The sequence below is a fragment of the Podarcis cretensis genome (assembly GCF_951804945.1).
Source record: "Podarcis cretensis genome assembly, chromosome: 14".
Taxonomy (NCBI): Eukaryota; Metazoa; Chordata; class Lepidosauria; order Squamata; family Lacertidae; genus Podarcis; species Podarcis cretensis.
This window is the reverse complement of record NC_137183.1, coordinates 3,460,457-3,486,648: the sequence shown is the minus strand read 5'-3', so window position 1 is coordinate 3,486,648 and position 26,192 is coordinate 3,460,457. Positions and strand designations below refer to the sequence as shown.

The following is a 26,192-nucleotide window of genomic DNA, read 5'->3' as shown; positions in this document are numbered from 1 at the left end:
TCCTCTGAACAACTGCCGAACTGCCTTGGGAGTCAGTGTGGTGTAGTGGTTAAGAGTGGTAGACTCATAATCTGGTGAACCGGGTTCGCGTCTCTGCTCCTCCACCTGCAGCTGCTGGGTGACCTTGGGCTAGTCACACTTCTTTGAAGTCTCTCAGCCCCACTCACCTCACAGAGTGTTTTTTGTGGGGGAGGACGGGAAAGGAGAATGTGATAAAGCGGGAAATCAAATCCAAACTCTTCTTCTTCTTGCTGTGGCCACACAGGAAGTTAGGAAGCTGCTTTTGCTAAGCCAGGCCATTGGTCCATCTTGTTCAGTACTGTGTAGCCTGGCTGCAGTGGTTCTCTAGGGTTTTAGGCAAGGAGTCTCTCTCAGCCCAACTTGTAGACACCGATGATTGAACACAGGACCTTCTGCCTGCAAGGGAGATGCTGTACCCTGAGTTAAGGCCCTTCCAAAAATGGCAAGGCTGAGCCAGCACTGGATACTTTAGCAAGCACAGCTCTTGTGCAGCTAACATTCTTTCCTCTGAGGCTTGCTCCTGCACTCCAGAGAAGCCCTATTGAAATGAACTGACATTACATGGCAGTTGTGCTCTGTGAATTGCTGCACAAAGCCTCGATCCACCTGAAATTAGCTCTGAGTAAGCCCCATTGAAATAAATGGGAGTTGTGCAACAACTTCCAGTAGGTCTGTACAGAAGAACACGCCAATGCACTGGGCTCTCAATATGTCCTTTGTCTGATTTTTTTTTTTTTTTAATGTTGAGCTTGTTTCCCAGTTCCTGCCAATATCCTGGGCCCAGGCTGCTGGCTGAGTCTCTTTGTAATTCTCTTGAAGGATCAGCCACAGATTAGCAAGGAGCAGCTGGTATGTTCTGTGAGCCAAGGAGGGTTTTGGCACATTTTCGTTCAGTTTTGAATGCCCTTCTCTGAATAACTGCAGCCTCCTTTTTCCTCCTTCCCTTCTCTTCCTCCCACCCCAGTTGGGATTTGGGCTTTGAGGGTCCATGCCTGGTGTTGGACCAGAGAGATAAACTGGGGGTGCTGGTGGTCTATCAGCCACCCTATTGCCCATTGGCATCTCTTGCTGAGGGGGTCTCTGGCATGGTGTTTGGGGACCTGTAATGGTATAGTGTGGTTACTCATGCGTAAACTGCCTCCACTTCAATTAGATGGTTTGCTCAAACATGTTTAGGGTTAGAGCTCGCCCTCCGTGACCTGTTAGTCACTTGCAGAATCTGCCAGTGGGCGTTTCTTGAATCTCTTCCAGCATAAAAGCTGCTTGACCCCAAGTCTCCGTCTATGTTCCCTGCGCGGAACGCGTCTGCGCAAGTAAGGGGATGGCAAGGGCGTGCCAGCGCTCTCTCCGCTGGTTTCGGTTGAAGGGTCTTGGAGCCCTGACACCGATTCCTCCATCTCCTCCCTATTGGTGTCACGCTGAATTCCTTCCCCCCGACTGGTTCCCTCTCCGGCATCGCTCTGGAGCCCTGCCTCCGCTTTTTGCTCTGATGTCAGTTCCCTGACATCCACCTCCCCCCCAGGACCCCCTCCACCCCCGGCCTGACCCGGTGACGTGACCTTGTCCCCATCTTCAGCCGACGATGCAGGGAACCCTCGAAAGGAGCTGTCGTCATCGTCCGAGGACTCAAACCCCGCTTCCCACCCGCCCCGGTTTCTGATGGGAGGAGCTTCCCAATCTGATTCCTCCTCTCCTGACGACTCCCCTCCTTCCTCTGGGGACGCTGGAAAACCCACAAAATCCTCCTCATCATCACCGGTGGTGGCAAATTGCTCCTCCCAGAATCTCTCCAGAGGTTTGGGCTTCCTCGGATACCTGTTGTGGAACTCTTCCACTAGATACCCATCATCTATTTCCCCTTCTGGAACCCACGTGTTTTCTGACTCGGGCTCCCCCTCCCACGCTACTAGGTATTCCACCTGCCACCCCCGCCACCGCGAATCCAGGATCTCCATTATTTGCTGGTGGTGTTCCTTCTCTTCCAGTGGTGGGTGTCTGAGCCCTTCTCATCCTACCTTCCGGACTCTCCGCTCCCCTCGGTACGGCGAGAGCAGTGACCTATGAAATACCGGGTGGATTTTCATGTTGTCTGGCAACTTGAGCCTGAATGCCACCGGGTTGATTTGGTGTATCACCTCGAAAGGCCCCAGCCGCTTCGGCCGGAGTTTCTTACACCCACCCTTGAAGGGCAGTCCTTGAGTGGATAACCACACCCAGTCCCCCACCCTAATGGTCTCCCCTTCCCGGCGACGTTTATCCGCTTGCCTCTTGTACTCTTCCTTGGCCCTTTCCAGATTCATCTTAAGCTGCTGGTGCAGTGCTTCCATTTCTTCCACGAACTGCTCTGCGGCGGGCACGCTCCACCCTTCCTCCCCCCTCCCGGGAAAGGCCCTGGGGTGACACCCATAATTAGCCAAGAATGGGCTCATCCCCGTGGACACATGCTCCGCATTGTTATACGCAAACTCGGCCAGTGCTAGCTTATCTACCCAGTCGTTCTGCCTCTCGTTGACGTAACAGCGGAGATATTGCTGCAATATGCTGTTCGCCCTCTCTGCCTGCCCGTTAGTTTCCGGGTGCCTCGCCGTCGAGAATCCCACCTCCACCTGCAATAAGCTCATAAGCTTCCTCCAGAACCTCGAGGTAAATTGTTTCCCTCGATCAGAGATAACCCTCGAAGGATCTCCATGCAACCTGAAGATGTGAGTAACAAACAGTTGTGCGGTTTCCTCGGCTGTCACCGCATGAGAGCATGCTATAAAATGGCACATCTTTGTTAGCAGATCTACTACTACCATGACTGCTGTCTTACCTCTGGATTTGGGCAAATCTGTCATGAAATCTATTGATACCACCTCCCAGGGTCTCCCCGGCGTGGGCAAGGGTTCTAGTAACCCTGCCGGGGCTGCCCACTCCCCCTTGGCTCTTTGGCAGTGGTCACACCCTCGTACATACTCTCGTACATCTTCCCTCACCTTCGGCCACCAAAACTCCCTAGTGACCAGTAACATGGTCTTGTGTTGCCCAAAGTGTCCCGCTGTAGGGTTGTCGTGAAGTTGTCGGAGCACCCTTTCCCGTAAGGCCCCCCCAGGCACATACATTGCTCCCTTGTAATACAGTAACCCTTCCCTTACCTCAAAGTCCCCCCGGTCTCTCCCATTTTCCCTTAGTTCCCTGATTCTGGTTTGGGCAAATTCGTCCTGGCGAATCAACTCGGTTAGTTCTCGTTTCCCAACCAGGACCCCAGGATGATAGTTCTGGGTGACTCCAACATGCACACAGAGGCTGCCTTTGGGCCAGCAAGATTCTTTATAGCCTCTTTGACAACCATGGGACGGTCTCAAAATGTCATTGCATGGACATTGAGGGGTCCAAGTGATGTGAGGGATAATCTGAAGGTTAAGGGCGGTACAATACCTCCCTTGTAATGGACCATTCCCTTGTGGAGTGGTAGCAGCAGTTGTCCCCTGTAAGGGTAATGGTCCTATAGGATGGCACACCCACAGGGACTGATTGAAGCTGATGCCCTTTTGAACATCACATTGAAGGCCTGGTTTTGCTATGGAATGGCAAATTGAAATTAGCCATTGACACAATCGCTCCCAAGCAGGCACATACTCTCAAACCTGCAGTCAGTTCCAAACATAGCCATGCAGTGAGCCACTAGGGCAGGCTTCCTCAACCTCGGCCCTCCGGATGTTTTTTGGCCTACAACTCCCATGATCCCTATCTAGCAGGACCAGTGGTAAGGGATGATGGGAATTGTAGTCTCAAAACATCTGGAGGGCCAAGGTTGAGGAAGCTAGGGAGATATACCTATCGTGTGGGCCACTTCCAATCACAATTGGAAGTATTTGTGCTGACCTCCTAAGCACTATGCAGCTTCAGACCAGGGACCCTGAAGGACTGTCTGCTCCCGCATCAACCTGCAAAAGAAAGATATTCAGCTGTTTGCTGTTGCTGGCTAGCGTGAAGCTTCTTTCACTGCATGCTTTTTGCTTTGGGGATGGGGGCTGCCTGAGTGTTCTTCTATATATTTTAAAACAAATAAACAATTCAGCAACATTTCAAATTTATCAATCAATCATTCCACCTATGACTTCCCCTCCCTCCTTCCATGGTTCCCTCAAAAATTATGCTATTCTTACTCCAATCCTATTTGCGTTTTAACATGTTTACACTGAGTTTTTAAGTTTTCTGCAAACATTTTGCAGTTGTCTTCTTCTTCTTTCGTGATCCCTCGTAGCCAAGTAAGATTGTCTTCCATGTACACGGTCTTAACAGTGAGTCTGAAAATGACTGTGGAGGCCAGTTCTGGATCCACACGTCCTTCCACTGTGGGGTCATAGGTTTCCGGGCAGGAGTTGATCACGGTAAGGGTTTGCCAAACATGCTTTCCTCTTAGCACGTTTCTCCCTTGCGTCCTGAGTTCGAGTGTCTTCAGAGCCCATGACACCTTTGGTAAAGGCTGTTCTCCAACTGGAGCACTCGCAGGCCAGTGTTTCCCAGTTGTCAGTGTTTATCCTACATTGTTTTAGATTTGCCTTGAGAGAGTCTTTTGTTGACCACCAGCATTTTGCTTTCCATTTTTAAGTTCGGAATAGAGTAGTTGCCAGATTAGCATGGCACTGCACACATATGTCTCTTGCAGAATCTACAGAATTCTGCAAGCTTCTCTCCTCACAATGAAACTGGCCCTATCAAGAGCTGCGCCTGAAACTTTCTAGCAGAAGCGGTATAGAAAGACTGCAAATCCTGCTTTCCCTTGTTAGAATAAACAAGAGTGGCACCGCCTGTGTAATTTAGCTGTGCGGTGAAGCATGTTAAATTATAGCTCACTTTAATCTGCCCCTTTTAACCACCCCACATTCCATAACTGTTGTCTCAGCCCAGCATTCCAGCTCTCTGAAAGCTTTGATCGTGCACCCTTTTTTTACAAGAGGCTTCAGCCTTATGACACACGAATCAGACAGATGGCACGACCACCACCCCTGCAAAAAGTTTTTGCAGAGCACCAGACGCTTCCAAACCTTTCCTCCTTTCTTTTTGGCTGAAAAGTAAAATGCATTGCATTTGCATCCAACATTGTCCATACACAGGGAAACAAAGATTTTTTTAGCAATTATGTACCCAAAGCCAAGCAGGGCATTTTGAAGCCCAGCACTAAGTTCCCCCTCCCATTGCTTGTGGCTTTAAGGTACGCCAGATTTCTCATAGCCGATGTCAGGAGTGCTCTGATGGTGTTTCCTGCTTGGCAGGGGGTTGGACTCGATGGCCCTTGTGGTCTCTTCCAACTCTATGATTCTATGATTCTATGGCCAGAAACCCCTCATTAGTCCAATAAAACTGTAAGTAATTGGAGCCCTCACAGCAAAGTCAGTTTAGCCAGCACTTCCCAAGGCACAGCAAGGTTAGCCAGGCTTCTGTGAGAAATTCTGCCCCCATAGTCAGGTTGCCAACAGCCCAGGAAAATAGCCTGGTGTCTGCTCTTGTGTCTTTTAACTGCCTTCCAGTCTGCAGGAATCGGCAAAGGCTGCTTTTCACAGCATGGAGATTAGAATGTTGCCACCAGCTGCAGCCTGCAGGTCATGTTGCAGTTAGAGGTACAAGAGCAGGGGCTGGTTGAAATGTTGGCAACTCTACCCCAAAGCCCCTCAGGGGACTGTATTTTAGTTTATTAAGTTCTCTTTCCATTTCTTTTAAAAAAGCCTTTAATATTTCTGTATGCATGTGAATATTTGGGTGAATGAGTCCTTTAACTGCTCACATTCAGAACTGGGGACGTAGAACTGGATTTATAACTCTGGGTGCCTTCACAACTGCCTTTCTCCAAAGTAATTAATCTGGTTCTGCTTTTTTGTGAATACCACAGTCACTATTTTTATCCCATTTCATCTTAATTCCCAATTTCTTCCCATTTGTTATGAACATTCCTTGCTCTGCAACATCAATCATAATAGTAATAATTTTATTATTTATACCCCGCCCATCTGGCTGGGTTTCCCCAGACACTCTAGGCGGCTTACAGAATATATAACAAAGCATCAGACATTAAAAACTTCCCAATACAGGGCTGCCTTCTGATGTCTTCTAAAAGTTGTAGTATTTTATCTCCTTGACATCTGAGGGGAGGGCGTTCCACAGGGAGGGCACCACTGCCCAGAAGGCCCTCTGCCTGGTTCTCTGTAACATCTCTTCTCACAGTGAGAGAGCTGCCAGAAGGCCCTCGGCGCTGGACCTCAGTGTCCAGGCTGAATGATGGAGGTGGAGACGCTCCTTCAGATACACAGGCCCCAGGCTGTTCAGGGCTTTAAAGATCAGCACCAACACTTTGAATTGTTCTTGGAAATGCACCAGGAGCCAATGAAGATCCTTCAAGACTGGTGTTACTCCTGGTCATCAGTCTAGCAGCCACATTCTGAGTCACCTTCAAAGGTAGCCCCACGTAGAAGCGTGTTGCAGGAGTGCAAGCGGGAGATAACCAGAGCATGTACCACTCTGGTGAGACAGTCACGGGCAGGTAGGGTCTCATCCTGCGTACCAGATGGAGCTGGTAGACAGCTACCCTGGACAAAGAATTGACCTGTGCCTCCATGTACAACTGTGAGTCCAAAATGACTCCCAATAGCGACAGGACAACACCTCCGGGTGCAAATGGCCACAACTTCTTTTGATTACAGATGTAAGTAGACATTGGGTATGTATCCTGAATAAGCCAATCCTGATTGTTGGCTGATTGTTCTTTTAGGGTCGATCCTGGGTTGAAGGATCCCCCATGATGCAATCAAATGGGGCAAACCCACCAGGCCGCCACTTGAAGTTTTATGGCCTGTTAACCCCCATCTGCAAAGTTAAAGGGACTTTTTAAAAAATCCAGTACCAGTTGCACTTGGTTCAGTTTGCATGTAAAGGCAAACCTACTAAACTCTCCAGGATGGTGATTCAAGTCACATGATTTAAGAGAGAACAAACCATTGATCTGACTGAAATTTGAGAAGATCTACAGCATGGCCAAGTAATAGATTTGTTAGCTGTTTCTTAGTGACCAGCATATATTTCTGTTCAGGCTGCAGCATTTACAATAAAAACTTGAAAATCTGCTTAGAGGTAGATGACCCCACTGTGTTCAGTAAGTTCTGCTTCCATGCAAGTGTGCAGAAATGCAGCCCTTGTTGGTTCATCTGTTAGGTTAATTGGTTTAAAACAGTTTGTCAAACTGAAAAAGTGTTCCCAATTAATCAGGCAATAGAACTGTAATTCACACACACACACACACACACACGTATTTATACAAATGGCAAATACCCTCAGAAGAGGCAGCCACTTCTGTATGAAAGAGGAGGATACCTTCTTCTAAAATATTGGTGTTTGTTTCTTGTAGAATTGAAATATTCATTTTGAATGAACACCCCTCACTTCCACCAAGAATGAGGTGGGTGGGTGGCATTAGAACAGAAAGAAAACAGTCTGACACATTATCACCTTGACTATGTCAGATTTATACAAGATCCTACACACAAAATATTCCCAGGGAGGAACAGTAGCTCTTTTCAGGCATCTGACTGAATTGCAAACTCATCTGCTGCCAAAATTAAACTGTTTTCTTTGCTCGTGCAATTCTCCCTGGAGTGGGGCCAAGAAAGAAGAGTTGTGCTGTGAAATTATTTCATTTTGGCTTGGTGGGCAAATACTACCCCATACCTAAATAAACTGATTATCATTTTGTATATGTTGTGAAAATATGGCTAGTCTCTATGTAAAGGAGTTCAACTGCCCAAGCTGAAAAAGACAAACCTGTTGCAATCACTTCCGCTTTACAAAATTGTAAACAGCATGTTCACTGTGATCCCCAATCGACAGCTGGCCGATTTCCGGTAGGCCACTGATAACCCACATCAAAGGGTTCATTATGCCAGGACCACTTCTCATTTTTCCAACCTTAAGTTAAGGTTTCCATTTGTCTGCATCAGTTTGTGATTTTTCAAATAAGAAGTCTCATGAAAATTTGTCAGCATTTTAGTGCAAATTTCTCCCTATGTACACATTTTTAATACAATTTTGTCTGATGTATACATTCTTGCAAGTAATTCCCCCCTGTGCATTCATTTTTTTGTATTTTTAAAGTAATATTTGTACACTTTCTCTATCTATCAAGCATGCCTTTATTTTTTATTTTTTTATTAAAGACTTTCTTGATTTACAAAAGTGTGTGCAATGTCCCTCTCTCATATTTTTTTCCCAATGTAACATTTTTACAGATCGGTTTCATTTGTTGAGACATTAGGAAGAAAAGGCGGGAAAGGGGGAGGGGAGAAGCTGGGTGGGGGTGAGGCTGGGTGGCGATGTTTCTATTTTACTTAATATATGTGGGGTTTGGTGTCAGCATTGCTTGTGCGGGTTCTCTGCTGTTCACTTGTGTTCCTTTGGTGGTGAGAGAGGTTGGGGTTGGCCCAGGGTGTGGTTGTTCATTTGTGGTTGGCTGTGGTGGTCTTTGTTTTCATGTGTGAGTGGGGTGGGTAGGTGTTTTGGATCAGACAAGCATGCCTTTATACACGTTATTAGCTTGGAACACCACATTACAAAATTTAGAGAAGTGCACATTTTGAAGGCCGTGTTTGTTTGTATATTGTTCTGAAAATCTGAACCAAATTGAATTTCTCCCTCATTCTTGTTGAGGGGTAGGTGAGTTTTAGGTCATCTCCTTACGCAGCACAGTAAATTCAGAGATGAAACACCCCCATCAGACGGCTACCCACCTCCTGTTTGACGGCCTCCAGCCAGGGAAGGCTCCCCCACTCCTCTAGATAGCAAACTGCTCCTACAGTCAAGAAGCCTCTCATTAGATCTAGTCCTGAATTATGGATCAGTAGCAGATCAGAGAGCAGATCATTGCTCTCTTCTCTGTGACAGCCCCTTCAGGTTTATGGAAGAGGGTGATAATACCCCACCTTTCACAGTCTTCTCTGAGCTAAACATTCCCAGTCCCTTCAACCATTCATCACAGGACTTGTTTTCCAACATCTTCATCTCCTTCCTTTATCCACATCCTTCTTAAAGGGCAGTGTTGAGAATTGGACATAGTATTTCAGTTGATGTCTGGCTAGTGCAAAATAAGGCAGAACCATTATTTATTGTCACCCGGAAACTTGGCTTGTCCTATTCTCAGAGGATATTTTACTGATGTGAGACCACATGGAAGAAAGCATAACACATGCTACATGTACATCAAATTTCTGTAATTGTTTCTGAGGAAGATGCATTGCGGGGGTCAGACATCTGCACATGCACTCCATGTGAGAGAGACATTGGATTCAGTTCCCACTTATAAGCTAACTAGTTCCCAAAACAATACATGAGCTGAAACACAGCAATCGTTCAAAATTAGCACTTCTCCAAATTTTGCAATGCAGTTCCCCAGCAGACAAATGTATACAAAAATGCATATGCAAGGGTAAAGTGTGCATAAAAGTGCTTATATTATGCTGTGAACTGTCCTGAGATCTTCGGATGAAGGGCAATATACTACTAGTAGTAATAATTGTAATTATAATGATTTCGTGAAAATAACATCTGAGATTGCGCTGCATAAGGACAAATAAGGGTGCACGGTCTCGCCAGAGTGGTGCATGCTCTGGTTATCTCCTGCTTGGACTACTGCAACATGCTCTACGTGGGGCTACCTCTGAATGTGACTTAAAAACTACAACTAATCCAGAATGTGGCTGCCAGACTGGTGACTGGGGGTGGCTGCCAGTCCTAAAGGATCTACACTGGCTCCCAGTACGTTTCCAAGCACAATTCAAAGTGTTGATGCTGACCTTTAAAGCCCTAAATGGCTTTGGCCCTGTATACCTGAAGGAGCATCTCCACCCTCAAAAGTCCAGCCTGGAGGACATCTGAAGACATCTGAAGTTAGCCTTGTACTGGGAGGTTTTTAATGTTTGATGTTTTATTATGTTTTATGTGTTGGAAACTGTGCAGCGTGGCTGGGGCAACCCAGATAGATGGGCAGGGTACAAATAATAAAAATTAATGTCATTATTATAAAATGGTGTTGCAAAAATGTTTTCTTATTTTAAAAATGTGCATGAGGACTTAAAAAAGAAAGCAATCACAAATAGATGTGGAAATGTGGAGAGCAGTCTTAGGATTGGAAAACTGAGAAACTAAGGGAACCAAAAGCCCCTACACCATGTCTCCCATTACACTGTAGATCCTCTGCCCCCTCAAGTGCAAACATCCTTGCCCGTTTCCAGATGGTGCCAATGGGCCCTTGTGCATTCCGCTCTTGCACCCAGCTCTCCTTGCAAGCAAGGGGAAGAGGACTTGCTCTACAGCGGGCAAACCGTGCCATTTATGTCAAACCATCCTCTTAAACAAACTCCAAGCCTGACAGCCCTTCCCACAGTCTAAGTGCAGGCATCCATGAAGGCTAATTTCTGTATCACTGCAGTTTCCCTGGGAGGCTGGCTCTTGGGCCATTCACCGTCAGCATTCCTTTCGACTATTCAGTCTGTACTTTGCTCTCACCCGGCATGAGTTTATTGTCAATTCAAGTTAGGACAATAAAGGGCACAGCCCACCCATCCTGTGCAAACCCGATTATCAATATTTGGGACCTGAGTGAGAGCACAGATCAACATGGGAAGCTGCTTTATTGTGAATCAGGCCTTTGGCCTATCTAGCCCAGTGTCATCTGATCTGAACCCCGGAGCACCTGCATTTAACATTAAGAACTGGTGTCTGAGTTTGCTTGTTTTCATCTTTCCTCCTCATCTTTTTCCTTTTGTGCCATGTATTTAGTTTGTAAGCCACAGGCCAAAGATTGTCCTTTTTTATTGATCTGTAAGTAGCACTGGGTTTTGTTTTGTTTTTTTTTTTTTAAAAAAAAGCTTTAATGAAAGAAATATGACAAATAAATGTAAAGCAATGCACTTCCATTCTGCTCTAGCTTCTCCACAACGTTATGTCTCAGCATCGTCTGAAAATGCCTTACAGGTCCTTGGTCCGTCCATTGGCGCAGCAGCAGCAGCAGCAGCTCTTAATTTTTCTCAAGCAGATCACCCACCTCAGCCTTTGCTAGTAGAGAACCTTCTATCTGCCAATGCCAAGGAAGTGAAAAGTGATAGCTCAATAGTGGAGTATGTAGCCTGAGTACAGCACATGCCTTGACAGCTCCACAATAGATTTCAGGTAACAGAACTGGGGAAGACCTATGCCCCCTAGAGAGTTAGTGTCAGCCAGACTGGTAGGCAGTGGACCAGGTGATCCAAAAGTTTGGGTCATCCTAAGGCAGCTTCATGTGACCATGAAGAGCTATGGGTCCTCTCCCCAGGCGGATGCTATGTTTGCAAGTGAAACACGCTTTGCTAACCAGAGTCTAGAATATTGTTGGAGTAGTGCTGGGTGGAAGGGATTGTTGCATTTAAGGGAAGTGTCATGCAAGGCAATAATTCTGCTGAATAGGGGGCAGCCTTCACCTATTGGCTGTCTGAGCATCTGGGGCAACTAGCAGCTGCTGATGTCTGTGTTCTGAGCAATATGTTCCCACATGATATTGTGCATTTATTTACTACGTTTTAATCCCCACTCCTACCCACAAGGGGTTTGGTGTCCCCCTCCTGACTCTCACAACAACCCTGAGAAGCAGGTTATTGAGGAACAGAGATGTAGTTTGTGATTGTTTGGCTGGAAAGATCTGCACTGAACTTTGGGCTTGTATACATGCAGGAGTGGCTAAGGGTTTGCATGCAAATAGTCCCAGGTCCAGTCCCCTAGTGTTTCCACTTAAAAGGGAGCAGGCTAAGGGTAGATATCTGCCTGGACAGCTGCTGCCAGCCAGAGCAGACAATACCGAGCTAAACAGAAGATCAGTGCCCTGAATCAGTATCATAGGTGCTGGAGCCCTGGGTGCCCAAACACCCACAAAATTCCCCATGAAGGTGCCAGACACCACAAATTTCAGTGCCGGGGCCATGCATGCTGCATGGCACCCATGGCCCCAGGCAACCATGGTCGCAGGGCCAAGCTGGCACTCCTGATTGGTATTGGGTGCAGCTCAAGCCAATATATTTCTTTTTGTACCATTCCCTGTAGTAGCGATAACAACTATGCTAACACCAAACGCTGTCGCATATTCCAAAACCAACTCAGCCACACAACAGTAATGATGCTGTATGAGGACGGGATATGTGTGGTTGTTTCCAGTTGTATGGCCTATTGACTGCTTTTCATGTTGACATCCAGCCCAAGTTCATTTTGCTCTAAAAAGGATTAGATAGAATTAATGCTATATGCCCTCCTTTCCCCTTTTCCCAAAGAATGTTGAGCTGTGCACCTAATGAGGACCCCATAAAGGGCTATTAGGTCCAATTGTCCCAATTATGCAGATAGCGGTGAAATTTCAGCAGAACAGAGAGGGTGTGTTTCAGATTAGAAGTTGCAAGCTTCCATAATCCAGCTGGCCTTTTCTGTTGAGCCAGCATTCTTACAAGTTGCTCTAAGCCACTTGTTTGGAAAAGGGAAGAAGATTTAACAAATTGGAGATTTGGGTGCTATCAAAGACAGTATGTTGTGCCTCGTTCTGCCATGAGATGGAAACTCCCTCCGGGCAGGGAGATGAAGAGTCATGGGACGTCTAAAGGATTACCTTCGAAAAGAGTCATGAGACTGGTTTGAACAAAGAATCAACTCACATGCTTATCATATGAGACACGCTTCTTAAAGTGAGGATTCTGGTGGACTTCAGAAAGACAGGGAGTCCTATCTTTTAGAAGAGATTAAACAACTCTGTAAGCAATAGAAAGGAAAGTGGGACAAAACCTTAAACTTTAATTCTGGTTATCTCTGTTCAGTGTCCACCATCTTTCCATTCTTCAAAGTAAAATGTTCCGCGGAACAACAGGTAGGCTGACTTATTTCAAATTCCATGTTATTTCATCATTGCCACTGAAACTTATTTACGTGCATTTTGTTTAGATGATGATGAAATATGTAATTTTGGATGTTGAAAAGGAGGGTGCAAGAGCTGCAGTGATTTACCTTTGGGTTTGTTGAATCTGGCAGAATTACTATGAAAGAGGTTGCCAGAGAAGATCGGATAGAGCAGCAGTGAAGTTTAGAGGCCAGCATGCTAAAGATGCTTTCATGAATATATGTGGGAATGCTGGAATGAGACCTTGGTTTTGCAACACCTCCCCAAATCTATAGCACCTTCCAGTCTCTAGGATTTAAAAACCCTGACCTCATTGGTGTTTGCCAGGGATGTGCAGTGACCACCACCACATATTGAGAAATAGCTGCAGTCTTCCAAACAAAATTCATGCTTATCTTAAATTCTTCCAATATTTCTCCTCGGAAGGAACCTCCAAATTTACCTTGATTTTGCTCTTGGCAAAGTTTAGTCAGTCAGAAGTTCTCATTCCAGATGTGAATGGATAATTTCTTCATTGACTCAAAATTCCCAATAGAACAATCGGTGTAGGCAAGAAGCAGACAACATCCACTGGACTAATTAACAAAATAGACTGTTCTCCGTAAGTCACAAATGTGTGGAGGCAAACACAATTTTTCAGAAGTTATTGAAATGCTGCTTGCTTCCTCTGAAATTCTTGTGAACCTTCTCCTGACCAGGAAATATCCAAATGTGTCTTTAAATTTTAATTTGGGTGGTAACTAAATGAGGACATGCACACACCTTTAAAAAATATTTGGTGTCAGCTGCTAGAATATTTTTGGAGGGGCCATAAGATCCAGGCAGGTTTCAATGGAAAGATTCATGACCAGAATTGTGACTTTGGGTACCTATTTGTGGATTGGTGCTGAAAAAACAGAAAACAAAACTTGCTTTTCTCCAAAGTTATTTCATGGGGGAAGTATATTGTCTCCAAAACTGGCCATGGTTCCTATTTAAGGAGGTAACCTCCTCCCCACCTTGCATATTTCTCATGCCATATATTTCTACCCTCCCTTGAGCATCATAAAAGGAGCCCTGGCCAGTCGTAGCTGGTGGGGTCCTGCAATAGATTCTGATGAGGGGAAACCAACCCCCACACCCTTGTTGCCAGGGGGCAGGAGGTGGAGGAGGCAGGAGGCACAAAGTGGCAGGCAGCTGGTGTCAGAACCATGCAGATCCTCGAACGCTGGCTTGCTTTTAATTCTGGAAGGGAAGGGACCACCCCATGTGAGTTTGTCCTCCTAGCCTCCTGCATCATCCAAGCGAGCAGTTATTCCCTAGCCTTTACATGGCACCCCAAGGAAAGCTTCATGTACATCGAAAACAGCCAGCTAGCAAGAAATTCAACAAAAGAGGTTCCAGTTGCATCCTCTTGGGAGCTGCACGATGATGGTGATGCTGACACAAGAGGACAGTCCATTGTTAACCACTGACCCGAGATGCACTTCCAAAGTGGCTTAAACTTTGGTGTAAAATTTGGTGTCGTGGTTGATAGTGACCTTGCTGGCTGTGCTACATCTTTTCCTCTCCTGTTGAGCAGGGTAAGACCCTGAACACTGCCATAAATCTGTCATAATCCTTTCCGTGTTCCTTCATGCAAAGGCTCCTGCTGGAAGGATACTTAGTTTCCCCAAACATCCAGGGAGCTATGGCTAGCCGTCTTCCTGGAGAGCCCAAGAAGACTTCATCTTGCAGAACATCCCCTGGGCATCCCACTACTGTGTAGAGGTGAAGCCAAACCAAGAAGATGCCATTTCTCTAAGACTGTGTATGTTTTCACTACAGTGTTTTCAGTGGATTGTAATCAAGCTTTTGGTAAGAGGATTAAGCCTCCTACAGCAGTGAAACTCCAAAGGCCTACTGTACATATGTTGGTTAGCTTTTCCTTCCAGCGATTTATTGCACCTGCTTTTGTCTTCTCATTATCATGAGGAATATGCAGTAGGCAGGTACCAGCCATGGGAAGAAATTAGTTGGCTTTGCTTGTTGATGTGGACCTACCTAAATCACCCTTCCCAAACCAAAATGCACACCAAAACAGCTGTTCTTTAACATTTGAATTTTTCCAAATTTTGTGATGCAGTTCTCCAATGTAGGAATGCTTCTTTTAAAAGGGGAAATATATTCGGGGGGAAATGTGCATCCCCTGCGCTACGCCCCATAAGGGGGTTCTCAAGGGTGGGTGAATGCTGCTGGTATAAACACAAGTGTTTATAGGTTTTTGTTGTTATTATGTAAAGGTGGACCTCTTCCTCTCCCTTTCCCATTTTGTCCTCACAACAGGCCTGTGAGGTAGGTTAGGCTAGGAGATAGTGACTGGCCCAAGGACATCCAGTGAGCTGAGTGGGTATTTCAAATCCTTTTTGCTCAAAAATGAAGAAAGGGGGGGAATGATATATTTATTATGAAGTATTCCTAAATACCCACAACAAAGCAACACAAGGTTGCTTTTAAACTGCAGACATACCTCAGAGATATTGAGGGTTTGGTTTCAGACCACCACAATACAGTATAGCAAATATCACAGTAAAGTGAGAAAGTTGTTTCCCAGGGCATCCAGACATTGTATTTCCAAGACAGGGCAGTCTGTTAAGCCAGGCCACCCTGGCTGCAGAGGGGGAGGGGGGAGCCCGGCTCCAGCCCTGGCCAGCTCCACTCCCATGGCCAGAAGAGGGGCGGCAGTCGGGGTGTGGGAGGCTGGGCTGCTGCAGCTGCACCCGTGTCCTTGTGAGGAGCATTATCTGCAAAGCACAATAAAACAAGGTATGTCTGCATTTAGATCTTGAATTTATCCAAGCTTGAGCATCTGAGCAGAATTGCTGTAAATTTTAAATCACTTTTGACAGTCCTCTATTTGAAACACCAGGCATAGCCTTGCATGGAACGTTCGTATCGCCAGCCTAATATCAGCTGGTGAAAGACTTCCAGAAACACAACTAGTTGGCAAATCACGAAACTTGAGATCTTTGCATGGTTTAAGGTCGGCACTGGAGGAGATTTTGTGGTCAGCACTGGATGTATTTTTAACAGCTTTGTTAAAAGAGACTGTAAAGAGTTCCAAAAGGACCTCTTCACCGGCAGATAATAAGCAGAGTAAGCTTTTTGGAATGATATGTATGGAGCTATAATTATGGGGAATGATTTACCTGTTGATTTTCTGTCTTTGGGCCTCTCGTTACCTGTGTGTGACCCCTGCTTGATTTTTGACACTGTCTGCACCTGGAAAAGAGGGTTCAAATTTGTATGTGATATCCATTTTATGCATATTTGAGCCACCTTTGATAACTGTAGGAGGACCCAATCTACATATACAGTCTTCTGGGCCCAGAAAATCCCATCCCATTTCCACCCCACCCCATTCACATGCCATAGTCTTCAGGTAATAGATTCAGAGATATTTTAGTCATTGATAAACCTTCCAAAATTATTCTGGGGCAGTAAAACCTCTTTCCTGCTGCCCAGAAAGGAGAAAATTATATTTCTATACCACATCATGTGTAAATGTCTTATCTATCCCAGACAGTGAGAGGACAATGATATTTCTTTATGAACAGAAGGTGGACCCCCACACTCAGAACAGAAGCTACCTATACATTCTGCTTTTGCTACCTGTGACCACCTCGCCTGGGCTACTTTTGTTCCCAGAAGTGCTCCCAAGCACCTGGGTTTAGAAACATCACCATTTGGGAAAACACAGAACAAGGAATCCTAGTTTGGGATAGTGAATGGTTTGGATTACTGGAATCTGGGGACATGCCCTTTCTTCCTTCTTCTGTGCAAGTTAATAGCCAAAATTATCCATGGTGCGCACTGGTTTAACATCTTTGTTGACTATGGCCCCAAATCTTGCTCCTGGTTCACTGAATTGCATTTGCCATTTTACTGCCCATTCTCTCAGTTTAGAGAGGTCTTCTCAGTTTAGAGAGGTCTCAGTTTAGAGAGATCTCTCTTTTGTTTTAACCACCCTGGACAATTTAGTACCATCTGCAAACCTGGCCACCTCACTTGCTCACCCCTTAACTTTAGATCATTTATGAACAAGTTAAAATGTGCAGGTCCCAATACTGGCCCTTGGGGGCACTACATCTCTCCATTGGGAGAATTGTCCATTTATACCTGTACAACTCCATTAACCCCAGCTGGTCCAGGCTGGAGGGCACAGTTTGGCAGAGGCTGCTCTATGGGTTTGCTTTGATTCCAGCTGTAGGTCTATTTGTCAGCAGCCAGTACTGTATAGCTCGGTGCCAGAGGCCATGCTTTGTGTGCAGAAGCCCCCACATTCAACCCTGCTATTCCAATTAGAAGACTCAGACAAGCAGGCAATGGAAAAGGCAAGAGCCTTTTCTGCCCTCTCCTAGGACTCAGGGGGAGCTTCTGCCTTATCTCTCTCGCCCTGACCTAGCCACTGTGATCCATGCGACGGTCACCTCCAGACTGGATTATTGTAACTCGCTCTACGTGGGGCTGCCCTTGAGACTGGCCCAGAAACTCCAGCGGGTGCAGAATGCCGCGGCGAGACTCCTTATGGGGTCTTCGCTGCGAGATCACATTCATCCAGTACTATACCAGCTGCACTGGCTCCTGGTGAAGTACAGGATCAGGTTTAAGGTGCTGGTTTTAACCTTTAAAGCCCTATACGGCCTAGGACCCTCGTACCTACGGGACCGCCTCTCCTGGTATGCCCCACAGAGAAACCTACGGTCTGCAAATAATAACATCCTCAAGGTCCCAGGCCTCAGAGAGGTTAGGCTGGCCTCAACTAGAGCCAGGGCCTTCTCGGCTGCGGCTCCAATCTGGTGGAACGCTCTGTCACAAGAGACTAGGGCCCTGCGGGACCTGACATCTTTCCGCAGGGCCTGCAAGACAGAGTTGTTCCACCAGGCCTTTGGTCAGGGCACAGCCTGACTCCCTCCTCTGGCAACCTGCACAGAATTTTGCTTAATCGGTTGCCATTAATTTGATTTTAATTAATTTTTATAATGAAATATTTTAAATGTGTGACTATTTGATTGTTTGATTATTTGATTATTGTTAGCCGCCCTGAGCCCAACTTCGGCTGGGGAGGGCGGGATATAAATAAAATTTATTTATTTATTTATTTATTTATTTATTTATTTATTTATCAGAGAAAGCAATACATTAGCAGACCCTCCAAGGGTCCCTATTTTCCAGGGACAGTCCCAGATTTACAGACATCATCCCAGTTTCTGTTTTGATTCCAGAATGTCCTACTTTTCCTTAAAGGTAAAGGTCAAGGGACCCCTGACCATTAGGTCCAGTCGTGACTGACTCTGGGGTTGCGGCGCTCAACTTGCTTTATTGGCCGAGGGAGCCGGGGTACAGCTTCCAGGTCATGTGGCCAGCAGGACTAAGCCGCTTCTGGTGAAACCAGAGAAGCACGGAAACGCCATTTACCTTCCCGCCAGAGCGGTACCTATTTATCTACTTGCACTTTGATGTGCTTTCGAACTGCTAGGTGGGCAGGAGCAGGGACTGAGAAATGGGAGCTCACCCCGTCACGGGGATTCGAACTGCCAACCTTCTGATCGGCAAGTCCTAGGCTCTGTGGTTTAACCCACAGCGCCACCCGCGTCCCTCACTTTTCCTTAGGATGTCCCTATTTTCAGTGGATAAATGTTGGAGGGTATGGAGTTATCTGACCCCCAAGCCGTCTGAAGGCAATCTTGTATAGGGAAGTTTTTTAAAATTTTTAATGTTTTGTTATGTTTTAAAATATGTTGGAAGCTGCCCAGAGTGGCTGGGGCAACCCAGTAAGATGTGTGGGGTATAAATAGTAAAATTATCATTATGGAATTGGCCGTCCCTATTTTCATCGGAGAAATGTTGGAGGATATGCATTAGTTAGACAAATAATCTGGCCTGGTATATAAGGCAGTGTCTTGTATTCCTAGTTGGCTGCTAGATGTACCTGCTGTATAATATACCCCATAGGATTCTGCCTGGATCCTGAGGACTTTCTCTGCATGCCCCCATTGAGGGAGGCCCAGAGGGGGACAATGAGAAAACAGGTCTTCTCTGCAGTAGCCCCCACCTCACCCGGTTGATGGAATGCTCTTCCCAGGGAGGCCCACCTAGCACCAATGTTATCATAATTTTATTATAATTCTGGTGCTAACAAAGACATTTCCTAGGCATTTGAGCAGCACCAATGATATGACACTGCACTGCTAAATCTCGTTGCTGTTTTGCTTACATACTGCTTATGTGATTCTTACTGAGTGTTTTTTAAAAAATACTTTGGTTGTAAAATGGTTCCAGACTTTTTTTAAAGTGGGAAGCAATGTATAAATTGAATTCACCTAACTTAACCCAACCTACTTGTAGTAGTAGAACTTAATGCAGGACTCCGTCTCCACAGTACAATGTAAAATTTGACTTTCCTAACAGTCTTGAAGTTAAGCACTCTGCTTAGCTGGTTTAAGTCTTGTCAAGATATACTATGCTGCTTTTGTTTTTCTTTTGTATTTGTAGTTCTTTTTTCTGGGGAGGGGGGTGGTTTGTTTGACTTCCTTCAATCATTGTTATTTCACATTTAACCAAACCTACTACCATGTGTCAGGACAACCCATCAAAGGGGCCCAGTTTCACACATGCAAGGACCATAGCTGTCAACTTTCCCCTTTTTTGAGGAAAATTCCCTTATTCCGAATAGGATTCCTTGCAAGAAAAGGGAAAAGATGACAGCTATGGCAAGGACACACCGTTTGAGACTACACTTGATCTTTGGAGCCCCTCGGCTTCTGGTTAATAGGAGGTAGGGAAAAGCCACCACAACAGATGCTCTTAAGATGTGCTGCATTTTTGTAAACTACTCTTGAAATACATCCTTTTTTCAGGTAGACATCACTATCTGCCATGTGACATCAAATTATGTTTTTCTTCCTTGCCTCCTTAGGGTCAAAAAGCTTGGATAGAAAAAACCTTTTTCAAGAGGGAGTGTATCTACATAATTGCCAACAGCAAAGATGCTACCAGGTGACCCATCTTCTGCTTCTGCATGTTGGTTTTGCGCACCAAACAAGCAATCTTTTGTCAGCAGCAGGAGGAGCAGCCCTCATGGGGAAATGGGGGGGCAGGTGCTCTCCCTCCCCAGAATTTGAGGCGGTCACTTTCATTGCTCAGAAACAACTAGGGCGTGTCAGCCAGGATCAGGGTCCAGGCAGCTGGGCTCCAGGATCAGGGGGGAGCTGGAGTCAGTGCAAGGGGGGGAAAGGAGGAAGCTGGTCCAAACAGGCAGATATTGTGTACCAAGGCAGGAGTAGAGGGCAAGAGGGCAAAAAGCAGGTCACATTAAAAGACATGCAGGGGGCAATTTCTAAGGCAGCTAGAAGGTGCAGGGGGCTATTTTATTTTTAAAAATCGGTATTTAGACAGCATCCTACATAATTAAAATGTTGTGGCAGTGTTCAGAGGTTTAGGCAACTTGCTCTTGACTAGGGTAAACTGTGACTGGCCCTCGAGGTCAGCTGACAGGCTGCTCAGGCAGGCTGGTTCTGCAGCCTCCAGGTACCCTTGAAGCAGAGAGCTCAGGCTGCCAGTGATTCAGAAGGAAAGATGCTGGAGTCTGGCTTCTTGGAGCCCCAGCTGAAAACCTTCCATGGCACCTTATAACTGAGAGAGAAAGGGCAGACTTCTAGATGGTATAAGCAGATCTGACAGTTTTCTGTGCATCTGCTCGGGTGTGCAGTGCTGCATGGAACTTGGCAGAAGATGAGCATACCATTTTGGCCCCAAAACATGCTCTGATACGTGATTTTTATTCCCTCCTCAGGGTCTGATTTGCTTCATCTTTCTTTAAAAAAAACCAAAACCCAAACTTGAATGCCTGAAAAAGTGCCCTGATTAGTCAGGTGTCAGGATTCCCCCACTCGGCATTAAAACTGCAGATGGAAAGCACTGTCTTAAAAGAGGTATTCTCTCCCTTTCTCATTCAGGAGGGAATATCCATTCTAAGATGTTGCAAGCCATGTACAGCACCCCAAAGCAAAGGAAGCAAGCCTTTGCTTTTTACTTGCATGAAAATATATGCAAAATCAATCCATTAATTAATCTACTAAAACTCCTGTAATCAACTAAGTCCCTGTCCTGCACCACAAGGGGCAACATCCCTATTAGATTTTTAAGTCAGCTGCTGGCTGCAGGCTCACAGTCGCTCTTTGCCCTCAGGTGCTGCTGTGGCCAGCTTCTGACACAACACACTCCAATTCCTCCGAGTATAACTGCGAACAAGAATGAAGAAGACGCAACGAAGCAGGTGGATACTCAGCCTGAGAAGTGGTTTGTCAGTAAGCACACCCAGGCACTCCCAACTGATGCCTATGGAAATCTTGAGTTCCAAGGTGGAGGGCACACCAACAAGTCCATGGTATGTGGTATCCTCTGTTTCACCAATAGAGACAATATAGCCCAGTGAAGAGAGGGGTAGATTCCGAAGCCTGGCAAGGGGAATGTCCTTAGAGTGGCTGGGGAAACCCAGCCAGATGGGCAGGGTATAAAAAATAAATAGATAGATGATATTATTACTATTACTATTACTACTACTACCTATACTACTAGACAATGACCAGATTCCAGTTTTTGTTTAAAGTGAGTTTGGGAAAGTGGATTCTTCCTTTGGCAACTAGACCACATTGAGGGAAGCCCAAAATGTTAAGACTGCTGACATTTGTAAAGCAGTGAAGATAAAATGTGCTATTGAGTTGCAAATGAGGAGGCTTCCCAGTAAGCAAGGATAGGGGAATCCTCCATATAGCAAATGGAGGGGAAAGGGTCGATTAACCCCTTCTTCCTTACATCTGGATTTAGAGATGCGTTTTTGCTGTTGTTAAAGCTATCAAGTGTATCATCAAAATGGCACAGTCCTGTCCCCCATAGTCCACCTTTTGTTTAGACTGGGCAAAGACACCTTGTGTCTTTGGAAGAGAGCTGAGCTCCTCCCCCTCCCCCTCTTACTCTTGAAACATTAGCTTGGTCTTTTATGGTGCCACAAGACGCCTTGTTGTTTATGTTGCATTATTGATTTGCAAGCCTGTCTTTGCTACCTTTGCTGTGTCACTCTGATTCGCCTGCGCATGTGCAGAGTAGCAGTATCTTAGAATGATCATGGAATTGTAGAACTGGAAGGGACCCCAGGGGTCATCTTGTCCAACCCCCTGCAATGCCAGAATCTCAGCTAAAACCTATCATGAAACTCTGCATTGCATTATGCTTGGGGCCATCAAATAAAAAAGAACAGCAGTGGATTTAGGATAGACAATAGAAAATATTTATTCATACAACACATACTTTCCTTTCTGTGAGACACTGTGCTGCTGGCCAGTGACTCTGATGGCTTTAAAAGGGAACTGAGTGATCGATCAATAGCTGTTAGTTGCATTAGCTGGCAAAACCTCCATATTCAGAGGGAGTGTACCTCCAAATGCTAGATGTTGGGGAGAAACATCAGGAGAGGGTCAGGGGCGCCGACTTATAAAAAATATTGGGGGGGCCCATACCGGGGTCCTGCCCCGGGAAGTTTTCTAAATTTTAGATGAAAATTAGTGAGTTTTAAAGTTTTTTAAAAGTATTTTAGAGTCATATGATCAACATTAGAACCCCGAAAACTCGACTCTCTATAACTCCACACTCCGGGAAACTCGACAAGCCTGAAACACTTTTTGGCTTTGAAAAAAGAAACAAAACATAAACACGCACGGTATTTTCGTAAAAAGCTAATTTAATTTACAGTAACAATTATGCTTATAGACTATTACAGAGCAGTGAATATATAGCTCTGAAAAGACTGAAATGATATTTAAATAAATCCTAAACTATCATTAAAAGAATAAAACATAAAATATTGCTGTCGCACAGTAATAGCACTTTGATTAATAAGTGAAATAGCTAATTTAAGCTTACTTTGAATAAGGCTGAGGGTTCATTAAATAAAAATAATATCTCAAAGTTAATGCTTTAATACAGTTAATAAAGTTAATACAGTATGCCTAATACTGTATGTAAATACTGTAATACTGTATGTAAATAACGGGCTTTAATTGGGTCTTGCACCCTAAAAATATTTAAGTATTTGAAAATAACTAATACAGTACTATAGTAATATAGAAATACAGTACTAAACTAGTAGTAATATTTAAAAACTGAAAATTTAACATTCTGTATGTATTTAATTCTCTATTTTATAAAGATTTTTAATATCTGACAGTGAGTTTGGAGTAGCCCAGTGCAAAAATCCTGAGGATCCATGTGGATCTGTGCTTTGTCACCACGTTTTAAATGGGGAGGGAAGGAAAAACACAGAAGGGACAAGAAGCCCAAGAGGGGTGTGCGGAGAAGCAGCTGGCTAAGAATGCAGGGGAGGAGTTTAACGGGGTGGGGGGAGGAAAGGAAGGCAAAAGTCCCCCCCCCAGCCAGCCCTCTCTCTCTCTCTCCCACCTGCATGTTTTTCGGCTGCCTGCGAGTCCCTAGAGCAGGAGAGGAGGAGGAGGTGGTGGGCTGGAGCCTGCTCGCAGTGTGACTAGGAAAGAATTAGAAGGAAGGACTCGATCCTTTCCTTAACCCTCTGCTTGCCAGGAGGGCAGGGGATTCCCTGCTCTTTGTTGAGTTTGAGCAAACGCAGCTACAGAAGCGGGTGGGCAGTAAGACTCTGAGGCAGAATGCAGGAAAGCAGCAGCTTCTGCCTTCCCTCCGCCCGCCCGCCCGATCTTATTTTTGCCTGATTTTTGCCTATTTTTGCCCCTGCGCTCCGGCGAGTCAGCTCCAGGGACCACACATTCGCTCAATAACACGCACAGACATTTCCCCTTACTTTTTAGGAGAAAAAATCTGCGTGTTATAGAGCGAAATTTACGGTAATAATTTTCTTAAATTATTTTGAGGGGGCTCTGGCCCCCTCAGGCCCCATGGAGTGGGTGCCTATGGAGAGGGTCATTGCCTTCATGTACTGCCTTGTGGGTTTCCTTTGTGTGCACCTGCTTGGCCAGTATGGGAAGCTAAACTTGGTGAACTTTGGATCTGACTGTGGAGCATCTGATACATATATACTGCTTAATCAACAAAACCCTCTAAGTGGTTTACATAAAACGACATGAAATATTCTTTTAAGAGACTATTAAAATCACAGCTCAGAAAACAAATATACATAACATTTATCAAAATGTAAGTAAAACCAGCAGTTTTGCAACAAATATACATAATAAAACTACATGTCTGGCCAAGAGGTTTTTAGCAGGCGCCGAGAGCAAGACAGCAAAGGCACCTGCCTAATATCAGTGGACAGGGAGTTCCAGAGTTGACAGTGCTGCCACACTGAAGGATAAATTTCTTGCAGACGTTAAGTGGCACTTACAAAGAGCAGGCATGGATGGAGTAAAGAGATCCTTTAAGTAAGCTGATCCCAGCTGCTAAGCTGTTTGTGTCCACCTGCCTTGCAGTACATCCGAGTGTCATATGACACAAAGCCAGACTCGCTGCTCCACCTGATGGTGAAAGACTGGCAGCTGGAACTCCCCAAGCTCCTCATATCCATCCACGGGGGACTGCAGAACTTCGAGCTGCAACCCAAGCTGAAGCAAGTCTTTGGGAAGGGCCTCATCAAGGCCGCCATGACCACAGGGGCTTGGATCTTCACCGGGGGAGTCAGTACAGGTGAGAAGTGCACTGCTGGCCTGCTTACTTGTATGCTGACCTTTGGCTGATGAAAACTATTAGCCTGACCCCAACGTAATGTTTTCTTGCTGGGGGGTGGGGGGGAGATGAGCAGGGATTTAATCCAAGGGGCTGTAACTGTGTTGTTTTCATGTTTCCTCTCCACCCTTGGCCTGTGCTAGGAGCCTTGCCAGAGAGCTGTATAAATCCCCGTTTAAGAACCCTGTCTGTTTCCAACAGCCGATAGTCAAGGTTCAACAGACAACACAGTAACAAGACATTTTTATACCATTTTCAGTTTTGCGTGGGACACCTCATAGAACAAAACGAAACAATGACATCCTGTGAATTTTTATATTAAACCTTTGTCCATGTGGATCTTCTTATTGCCAACTTTTGAGTTTTAAAATACTAAACCACCTCAAAACAGACTGAGTCAGGGCAAAAAGTGGAGTGTCACATACAAAGGGGGAAGAAAAGTCATAACCTTGCAAGTTATGTGAAGAACCTGGCCAGTGGAACCCAGACTGCCAACACTGGTTGTTTGATAAGGCAGAGTTTATTGTGCTCCTGTGCATGCGTGTGATAGAGGGAGGCTGGGAGGGGGGCTGTGAGAACAGACTTTTATTGAGCTGTGACTCTGGCATGCCCATCCATGCACACAACTGAAATGGAATGGGACTCAGTCCCAGTTAATAAGTTCCATCACTTTCATTGAGAATGAGTCAAGACTCACTTTTGCTGGGGGGAAGCCTAAAGTGCTCAATTCTTTCTAAAGATTTGGTGCATTTAAAACCTTTTAAGCAACCTTCCTGAAAACACTGAGGAACATGGTACCGGTAAAGTAAGGGCCCAGGTTTATGTGTCTCTTCCAGATTCATAGCTAGTGCTCCCTGGAGTATCTTAATAAATGAGAAATGAAGGGGGTGTTTTTACTGGAGAAGGCTCTCTCTCCCTCTCTCCTGTAGGTGTCATTCGCCACGTTGGAGATGCCTTGAAAGATCACTCTTCCAAGTCCAGAGGACGCATCTGTGCCATAGGAATTGCTCCATGGGGCATTGTGGAAAACAAGGAGGATCTGATTGGGAAAGATGTAAGTTCCCACACATTCTGTGGATTTTTGCCAGATTCTCTTGCTCTCACTGCCTTTGATTTGCTGGGATCCCTTGATTCTTATCAGCAAATCAGATAATGCATTAAAGGGTTATGCAGCACTGCATCCAAAGGTCAGGGCAGGAGTTTTGAAGGAAGGGAGAGGATGGTGGTTGCCACTTTTTGTGCATTCTTTTGTCAACCATGTTACAGGCAGAAATCAACAGGTGAAGCTTTCCCCAGCTTAGAGATATGCAGCACCATGTCCATTCATTTAAAAGGAGGCAAGCTTCACAGAGCTTTGGAGGCCCTTCTCACAGGCCACATTCACACAATACATGTAAAGCACTGAAGTTTATTACGGGTGCTAAGAGTTGTTAGGGGACCCTCCCCCCCATTCCCCTGTGGAGAACTCCAGTTCCCAAAGTTCCCTGGGAAAGGGGGTTGACTGTTAAATCGT

General features: G+C 45.5%; 1 protein-coding gene and 1 long non-coding RNA gene across 3 annotated transcripts in view; one reads left to right on the top strand and one right to left on the bottom strand.

The window, feature by feature from the left end:
- LOC307203027 overlaps positions 1-26,192 on the bottom strand; it is a 180,261-nt gene that overhangs the window by 94,945 nt on the left and 59,124 nt on the right. The gene's annotated exons all lie outside the window — the stretch shown is intronic.
- The window catches only part of LOC307202909 (transient receptor potential cation channel subfamily M member 1-like), a gene marked incomplete at its 3' end in the record, with an annotated part of 30,330 nt that continues 25,365 nt past the window's right edge, over positions 21,228-26,192 (top strand). For both annotated transcript variants that reach the window (XM_079953304.1, XM_079953305.1), the window contains exons 1-3: positions 21,228-21,362; positions 24,427-24,640; positions 25,609-25,733. In XM_079953304.1, the coding sequence (XP_079809430.1) occupies positions 21,360-21,362; positions 24,427-24,640; positions 25,609-25,733 (342 nt within the window). In that variant the 5' untranslated portion in view covers positions 21,228-21,359. The remainder of the gene's footprint in view (positions 21,363-24,426; positions 24,641-25,608; positions 25,734-26,192) is intronic.